General features: G+C 39.0%; 1 protein-coding gene across 1 annotated transcript; it reads right to left on the bottom strand.

Moving 5' to 3' along the window:
• Positions 1–1,096: 1,096 nt before the first annotated feature.
• LOC107887904 (uncharacterized) lies at positions 1,097–3,010 on the bottom strand. The gene is made up of 2 exons (XM_041094748.1): positions 2,462–3,010; positions 1,097–2,287 (listed from the first exon to the last, which is right to left on the bottom strand). Exons 1-2 carry the CDS (start codon positions 3,008–3,010, stop codon positions 1,097–1,099), a joined length of 1,740 nt encoding a protein of 579 aa, XP_040950682.1.
• Between the last annotated feature and the right edge of the window lie 6,770 nt (positions 3,011–9,780).

Genomic DNA, 9,780 nt, shown 5'->3' on the forward strand with positions numbered 1-9,780 from the left:
CATCGAACTGTTTCTTAACCTCATCCTTTATCTTCAAAATGATATTCGGCCTCATTCTTCGTAACTTCTGTTGGACTGGCTTACAATCATGTCTTATCGGAAGACGATGTACTACAATGTCAGTATTCAATCCAGGCATATCCTAATATGACCAGGCGAAGATATCCTTGAACTCTCGAAGTAACTCAACCAGATCATGCCTTGTGTCCTCGGTAATCAGGGTTCCAATTTTTAACTCCTTCCCTTCCTCTAGGGCTATATTCTCTATTGCCTCTTTCTCATGTGGCATGATTTGTTTCTCCTCCTACTTTACCATTCTTAACAGATCGAGAGATATGTCACAATCTTGAACATCTTCAAAATCCTGAGGTTCCTCTAAACACATGTCTTGCTCGCAAGAGAAATCAGTAGTTGCAGCATCAGTGCTCATATCATTGATATCTAAAAACCTATGAAGGTATGAGAGAATACACAAAGAATGAATGAATCTAAGAATGATTGTTTATGTGTTATGAATAAAAGAATAAGAATTTCCAGAATTCAAAGGAATATTGGTCGATAAAAATGAAACAATACTCGTTTAAATTGATAAAAGTTATGTTTTATTTAAACAATTATAGATGAACATAGGCCTATTTTCAAAAACGTAATCCTACTACTCCTAAGCCCTAGAGTAACAGACATGTTTCGAGAATTACTCTGAAAAATTTCTAAAGACTACAGGAAGGTCCTCCGCAGTCCAATTATTCAGAGAGCTCCCCGATTCGTAAGGGCGAATGCCCTCGAGGCTTCCTTGTTCCGATCCCTCATTGTGTACAGCATTAACTTGATGACTTTCTTCTATCAGCAATCCTCCCGACTTAAAGGATTTGGATATAGGTGGGAATGTCATCGGTTCCCACTCCACTTCTCCTCCATTCAAACGCGCCTTTCTTCTCGCTTGGCGCTTTTCAATTTCCTGCCTCTTGTGCTTGTGGTCTTGCTTGAATCCCAAGCCAAAGAGATCCTTCTTCTCAACCAATTTTGGGATCTGAATTCCACCTTGCAACTGTCTTCCTAGTCCTTTTCCTGGCAATGCTCCTTTCCCCATCATCATTTACAGGGCTATCATAGTAGCTCTAGACATTTTGGGTACCGGCATCTCATTTCCTTCCAAAATGAAGGTGGCATTAATGATTTCTAAAGAGCGGAAAGAACACTCGATAGCCTCTTCACTTGCCTCGACATAAGGGGCCTTACTGGTGACTTCCGCTATGATGTCCTCCTCCGCATTGATGGTTATTAGGCGTCCCTCCGTCACTAACTTTAATTTTTGGTGCAATGAGGAGGGCACCGCTCCTACCGAGTGTATCCATGGTCTCCCCAATAAATAATTATTGGAGGGCTTGATATCCATCACCAAGAAATCGACTTCATATGTATTTGGCCCAATCTCCAGAGGGATGTCAATTCGTCCCATCACTTTCCTTTCAGTTCCATCAAAGGCTCTCACCACATTGTGACATGTCTTCATGTGCGAACTGTCGATGGGTAATCTATTTAATGTGGATAATAGAAGGACGTTCAAAGCAGACCCATTATCAATTAGTACACTTGGGAGTGTGTATCCTTTGCACTGAGTAGTGATGTGCAGGGATTTGGTTGACCCTACGCCCCCGGGTGGAATTTCATCATCATTGAAGTAGATAAAGTTGTCAGCACAAATGTTGTTTACCAACCGGTCCAGCTTGTTAACGGATATGTCATGGGTGACATATGTTTCATTAAGCACCTTTAACAATGCATCCCGATACACATCAAAACTCAGGAGTAGGGCTAACACTGATATACATGCCGGCTGCTTATGCAACTGCTCGACCACGCTATACTCGCTATGCTTAAGGAATTTTATAAACTCCTTAGCCTCTTCCTCCTTCACTGGCTCATTTATGGGTACTTCCATTTCTTTCTCCCTCTCAACCTCGACATCTTTCATCTTTACAGGCTCCACTCTGATGCTCCCCCCATCATAACGCTTCCCACTCCGCGTATGGGAACCTTCATTTTGTACACCTCTAGATGCACTGGCTATACTCTCCCCCTCAGGTATTGCTATACTGCAATCATAACTCCATGGCACCCTTTTTTCATCCTTGTAAGGGAAAGGATTGGGTTTATGGATGACAACCCTGGGCCCGATTTGCGCCCCCACTTCATTATTTCCCGGTAAGGAAATAATAATTCTTGGCCGGTGGGTTTCTTGTCGTTCATTTCCCAGTACACATATTTGTCTTTCGCCAGAACTACCCTAAAAAATCTGTAGCTCTTTGTTAACCATAAGGCCTTGCACCATGGCCTTGAACTTCTCACAATTTTGGATCATATGACCCATCTCTCCATGGAATTCGCAATAATTCTCTATTCCTCTTCTACCTTTTCCAGAGGTCAACATACCTCTCTTCACCATCTCCTCTCATATTACTTTCATGGGTATCTTCACTTTAGCAATATCTTCTTTGATTTTTCCTTCCCTTGTTTCATCGATGGCATTCACTCCTTGATTGCCATGATCTGGTAATGGATTTTCGGTATTAGGGGTACTGTCGAATTTCACAACCCCCATCTTGATAAGCCTCTCCACGACCTTCTTGAATCCAGTGCAGTTTTCAATTGAATGCCCCGGTATTCCCGCGTAATATTCGCATTTAGCATTTGCATCATACCATTTGGGGAACGGTGGCTGCAGTGGTTTCAAGTGAAATGGACCGATGGCATGTGCATCATATAAGCTTTGATAAAGCTCACGATACGTCACAGGGATAGGCGTGAATTGTATCTTTTCCGAATTCTGTCTTGTACTCGATTCCTGTCTTTGAGTACTTAGTTGCTCTGCTTTGGGTTGACCAATTGTGACTGCTCTTGAATTGAGGCTATTTACCTCGTTATCCTTTCTTCTTGGGGCCGATCTTTTAGCCATTTCCCCCTTGATTTTACCGCCTCTCACGGCATTCTCAATCATCTCACCTGCCATAACTATATCTACGAAACTTTTCGTGGTACTTCCAATCATGTGAGTGATGAATGGCGCCTTCAAAGTGTTGATAAATAACATGGTGGTCTCTTTTTCCAGCAATGATGGTTGTACTTGCATTGCCACCTCCCTCCATCGTTGTGCATATTGCCTAAAACTTTCATTAGGCTTTTTCTCCATGTTTTGAAGTGTGATCCTATCTGGCGTCATATCAGTCACACGGTTGTACTGTTGCATGAAGGCCTGTGCCAGATCTTTCCATGAACTGATTCTTGCACGGCTCAACTGATTGTACCATCTAGCCGCTGTTCCTACTAAGCTGTCTTGAAAACAATGGATCAATAATTGATCATTTTTTACATATCCAGTCATTCTCCTACAAAACATTGTTATGTGTGCCTCTGGACAAGTAGTCCCGTTGTACTTTTCAAACTCTGGCATCTTAAATTTATGAGGAAGCACTAAACCTGGGACCAAACTTAAGTCTTTGGCATCAATCCCATGATGACTACCAGCGCCTTCCAAAACCCTAAACTTCTCCTCTAACCACTGGCAGCGATCCTCTAATTATTTTGCAGATTCAGTTGCCATTCTTTCCTTCTCCATCAGATCCAGATCAGGAGTGATAGGGTTGATCGAGCTATCACCCAAATTATTTCCCAACCCAGATGGGAAGTTTATGGGGATTCCAGCATCAACTGGCCCATGTTGAGGCCTCACGGTGATAGATGGCCTTCTAGGAGGTGCCTCGGCCTGTAGTGGCACATGAAGCAGAGTAAAGCCTGGAGGAGGACCTTCATTCTCCTCTTCAGTGATTGCCATGGGAGCTTTTCCTTTATTAGTGGCTCTCAGCAACTGAGCCATTTCAGCCATCATATTTCTCTGAGCCTCTAGCATTTGCTCCATCATTTCATTCTGCATTTTGTCCAATTGCTCTTGCATTTGGTCTTGCATATCTTTTTGTAATTGCTCGAACCTTTGATCCATACTCTTAGTTTTAGTGCGAGTGTCGTAAGGATGTGTGATTTCCAGATTTTCTTTTCTACCTTTGGAAGTAAACTTTAACTAATTAGGGTCTTTCTATAACTTTGCATGCAAACGATGTGATGAAATGCTATGAGATGCAAATGCATGAATGCAAAAAGGATATCGATTCTGGTTCAACTTCATTTAGAAAATTTTATTTAGAAAAAGAATATCTTTACATATGAGAGGATTACAAATACGCTTTCGCCCTAAGGCCCAAAGTTTTAACTCTATCTAATAAAAGGGCTAACTCTCATCCTACATCCGACGACGATGAATACATCAGACTCAATGCATCAGCTCGGATTGCCAAGTCCTGCACATATTCAGCAACCTCTCGAATCTGGGCTATGGCTTCACCAATGACATGATCCCTTTCTCCCTTCAGATGATCTTCTTGCGCCTCGAGCTGCTCAACCCGGGGTTCACCGTCATGCAATGCCACTTCCAAATCCTCAACCTTACTTTTTAGCTCCTTTAATTCGACCGTAGAATTATGGTTTTGGTGCCAACGTATGGATCTTCCAAGCTTAGTTACCTTAGTCTTTAGCCCTTTATTCTCTTCCTCTAATGCCAAATTCTGCACCTGCATCTCTTGGAACTTCCTCTCCCAATACTCGGCTCTAGCTTTTTCCTCTTGGACCTCTTTCTGCAACTAATCTGAAGATCCTCCTACTCTCGCTCTCCTCAAGGATACTTGTGCCCTTTTGTAATACTCCTTTAGATCATCTCGATCTTCCTCAATTTTCCTCTTTTCTTTCCTCTCTCTCTCGACCTTCATCTTTTGAACGTCGACGTCCACGCTCAAGTACATCTTTTCTTCTTCGAACTTTGCTACCCTCTTCTCGAACTCCTAGTTCTTTCTCTCGAACTCCTGCTTCATAATTTCTAACTCTGAGGGCCTTACTTGCAAATATTCCTCTATCAGTCGAGCTCCTTCCACGCTTGGCTTAGGGATGTTTTCATTAACCCTTCTGCTTCTCTATTCAACGTATTCGGTGTGGTTGTAGGGCTAATAGCTACTCCTTTCAACCGACAAGTCTTTTTCCAAGCACTAGAAAATTCACTAACCTTCCTCTTGTAATCGACTCCTCTGTATATGAACTCATTTTGAGCTAACCCCTAAGTCGCTGGTACGAACTGTTTCAATCCATGCTGCCTCAGTACGAGCAAAGGGGCATAACCAGTGGCACCCCAAATTCCTAACAAGGGGACCCAATCAAAACTACCGCATCGGTAAAGAACCTCACCAGGAATCATCCACGGAGCCCTCCACTCGACATCTTTCGACTGAAGGTTCTAAAGTAGCGCTATCCAATTCTCTTCTGGAACATCAACTCTCCTAGTTAGAGCTACTATGTCTTTCAACGGTGAATAATCCTCTAAGAAGACCCGACAAACCACCCTATCTATCAATCGGAAATGACTATAGAACCAAGCCAAAAGTAACTGAGCACACCCTATAAACCTGCCAGCACCAGCTCTCCTACATGCACCTAAAGACCTAAATGTTTCCGCCAAAATTGCAGGGACAGAAGTGACCTTTTTACTGAGTCGATGAAAAAGATCCGTGGTTGCCTCATCCACATATCCCAAAGCCCTAGGGAAAACCATCAACCCATACAAACTTAAGGCAAAAACATCTACCTTCTTCGTCTCATCAGGGTGTGTCAGAATCAAATCTTTCAAAGTGTCCCACGAAATGCACTTGCACTCACCTTTTTCTTTAATTCGGGCCGTGGCCCACTGCTCGCTCATCCCCGTAATAATCATCAATTTCTTCCAAAAGATAGGGACACAAGCAGCTCAAGAATAGATCCTATCATTCTGAAACCTGGGACAACGAAGCAAGGCAGTGTACTCCTCCACAGTGGGTACCAAGTCTACCTCCCCAAAAGTAAAACAACTGTACGCCGGGATCCAAAACTGAGCAAGGGCTCAGAATAAGTGCTCGTCTACCTGAACATCAAGCAAGTAAGGTAAGTCTCCGTAATTATCGTAGAATGACTGCTTGGTCTTTTTGCCCCACCGATCCTAAATTTCCTTAAGTTCTTGGAGATTATTCTGCGTGACAATAATACGAGTGTAATCTAACAACTCCGACGCGTATCCCACAGCTATACTATCTCCCTTTTCTAGTTGAGTTTGCTCCGACCTTTTATGGACGTTGGCATTGCTTTCCACTCTATCAAGAAGTCCGTTCTCCATAATAAAACTTCCTAACTTAGAAACTGATCGTGAATCGATACCTTTGTAAATGCAAAATGACATGCAAACAAAAGAAAAGAAATAGTCAGTATCACATGATATCAATAAATCTCAACGATAACTTATAAGGGTAATGTCTAAAGTTTAAACCTAAATAAGTTGGGCTCTTACGGTTTTTCTATATGAGGTTGGTTCTAAAGTTTGAGGTACCCGAACCAGCAGATTCCTCGATTCTCACCGCTCATTTGAATCGAGTTCAGTTCAGGGGAATACATTTCCCTATGGCTACATGGAGATGAAAATCTCACGAAACCATAGGTGCGGATGTATCCCGAAAGTGATCCACTATCCTGCACAGAGGCGAAAACCTCACGAAGGCATAGTTTCTCACTCCCACTTAAGGGTGTGACCACAACGGTCATGCAAATGCAATACGCATCAGAATATAGCAACACATGTAATAATACAAACACATGTAATGCAAAGAGGATTAGATTTTAAAATTTTTAATTTCCGACATTAAGATAAGGGATAATCAATTACACGGCTTGACTCTCTTATAGGGTCCCCAGCGGAGTCGCCAAGCTGTCGAGACCATTTTTAAATCGAGTTTTGAAAAATGGGAATCGACTTTAAGAAAAACAAAAACGGGAGTCGCTACCAATCTTTTTAGGTGTGATTGGATCACCTTATAAAATGTTTTGTTTTAAAACATTAATTTTGGTCTATGAAAGTTGAGAAAACGGATTCGGGAGTCAGTTACGTACGAGGAAGGGTTAGCACCCTCGTAACGCCCAAAAATTAGTACCTAATTGATTATTAAATGTCTTTTATGTCAGAAATTTTGAAATTTTAAGATGTAATCCTCTTTAAAACATTTTGATTTTGTAAATTTGGGCTCACTCGTATCAAAGTATCGACACTAAGTTAGCTTTTTGGAAATCCCTATCTTGAAACAACAAAACGTTATATCCAGTCAGTTAGGACATATTGCTTTGAAATTCCAAGACAGTTACTCGCATTTTGAAAACCTTAAAAAACTTAGAAGGGTACTTGGTTATTCGAACTCAACGAGAAAAGTCGCAACCCAATAAGTTAGGGCACTATTTTTCGAAATTTCCAAACACCAAGCATTGTCTCTATATTTGTTGAAAACTTTGGAACTTTGTTTTTAATTAATGTATGAGAAATCACATTATCATTAAGGAACAAAATATTGCAACAGTAAGTGAATAAAACATGCATTTAAACGATACAGTAGCCATAACACAAAACTCATATACTAGATACATACATATAAGAATAATATATATAACAAATCTTAACAACATGCCTATAAAGTTATACATAGCATATATTGAAAATGAATAAACAAAGCATACAAACATACAAAGTAGTAATTAACAATAATGCATGAGATACAAAAAAAGCAATACAATATCTATGTACATGTTCATAAAATGTAATATCAAATAATAAACATAAACTAACATTTAACACATGATATATGCAATATAAAAAAATCATAAAAGAATTAAAATATAAAGTGAATAATTATGAACAAAATATACATATAATAATAATATGATATTTAATAACAATTTTGAAATAGTATTTGATTATACAATATGTAATATATGATCACAGAATTTAAAAATATATTGTCTTAGAAAAAAAATAATGTATAAGAATTTATATTTATAATAAAATAATTATAATGTAAATTTAGCATAATATAAAATAAGTAATTAATGATGAAATATACATGTATATAAAATAAAAATGACATAATAATATAGAATAATATATAATATGTATATAAAAATAATGTATAGTATATATATATCAATATATAATATAAGCACAAATATAATAACCATATATAAATAATAATGTAAAATAATAATAATATAAAATAATATATTTAAAACGTAAGATAATATAAAGATAAAGATATTTAAGCATTAAGTGATAAAATATAGTATAGATATATATAGGAAAATAATATATGATAAAAATATAAGTAGTATTTTTGATAATAATATATGTATCTTTTTTTATAAATAGATTATATAAAATAACATAATTTAAAAATAGTAAAACAAAGGTTAAAATTGAATTTAAATAGAATTATAAGGCTAATTTGCAAAATAGTATAAGTTCTGGGCCTAATTTGCGAGAATTAAAACGACAAAGGACTCACTGGGCAGTTTGCCCTAATCCTAAACGACGCCGTCTCCAGGATGTAATAACCGTTGGGATTAAATTAAAACTAAAACAAAATAATAGGGCCCAATCATAAATAAAATAAAGTGTAATTATAAACTAAAAAAGGGTGGAAGGACTGATCGGGTAATTAACCCAATTCTAAAAATGCGCGGATCTTCCCCGGGTAATCGGGTCAACGCCCGGATCCTGGGGGTCTAAAACGTCGTCGTTTCGCTGGGGCTATATAAACCAAAGCTTTAGCCCAAAAATCATTTTACACTGGGCTTTTAAAAAAAAACTTAAAATTCTCTCTGAAATGAGGGGAGAGAGAGAGAGAGAGAGCTTGACTCTGGTCTCCGTCGAGCCGAGCCTCGGTCCTCGGCTTCACGCGCCCACGCGCCGTCGCTGACTCCTCCCCGTTCGGTGGCCGAAGACCCGAGACCCCATTTTTCCACGCAAATAAAGGGTTCGACCTTTTCCTTTTCATTATTTACAGTATATAAGTACATATATGTAAAATACTTTACCTTTGTGTATCTCAATTAACTGTAGTATCTTGCTTTGTGTACGTATGTAAAAATAAAATTTTTATTGCATCTATATATGTATTTCAAAAACCTCCAAAAATCGTCCCCTTACATCGTTTGATTCGGGCTTTTATAGCCACTGCTATTTTTACAAAAACTAGGAAAGAAATCTTTTCATATCTTTCCATATTTTCTTTGCTTGCTGCTATGGCTCTTTCCTTCTTTTGCAGGTATCAAGAAAGATTTAGCAACAACGAACATGGGCGTTGACTCGGGCATAGAACACGGCATGATTCGAAACCTGGAATCATGGCCTGGAATCACGGTGCTGATGGCGTAAGACGAACCGACGCATTGATTGCAGTGTTTAACTTCTGGAGCCTTCCATTAGCGGCGCCTAGGGTTTCTGAAACCCTAGGTCTCTCTGTTGTCTATTAAAAAATTGGGCCACTTGGGCCTCATTTGTTTTTGGGTCTGGGTATAAATGGGTTTTTGGGTAGTTTAACTAGATCATGGGTGTAACGGGTTATTGGGTTTGAGTCTACTATAGGTTTAAGTATTGGGTTAAGTTTGGCTAATGGTTTAGGTTAAATTGGGCTACGGATGTATTTGGGTCTACTGGGTAGGGTCACGGGTAGTGCTTTTGAACCAAAAACACTTGGGCTTTGTAATTGGACTTTTAAATGGACTCTTTAAATAAATAAATACTTATTTATTTAATTTTACTATGTTTTTAGCCCGGTCAAATTTGGGCTATTACAGTGGAAATTTATTTCAAGAATAAATTATGTTTTCTCGGAA

Source organism: Gossypium hirsutum, chromosome A03 (genome assembly GCF_007990345.1).
Source record: "Gossypium hirsutum isolate 1008001.06 chromosome A03, Gossypium_hirsutum_v2.1, whole genome shotgun sequence".
NCBI classification, from domain to species: domain Eukaryota; kingdom Viridiplantae; phylum Streptophyta; class Magnoliopsida; order Malvales; family Malvaceae; genus Gossypium; species Gossypium hirsutum.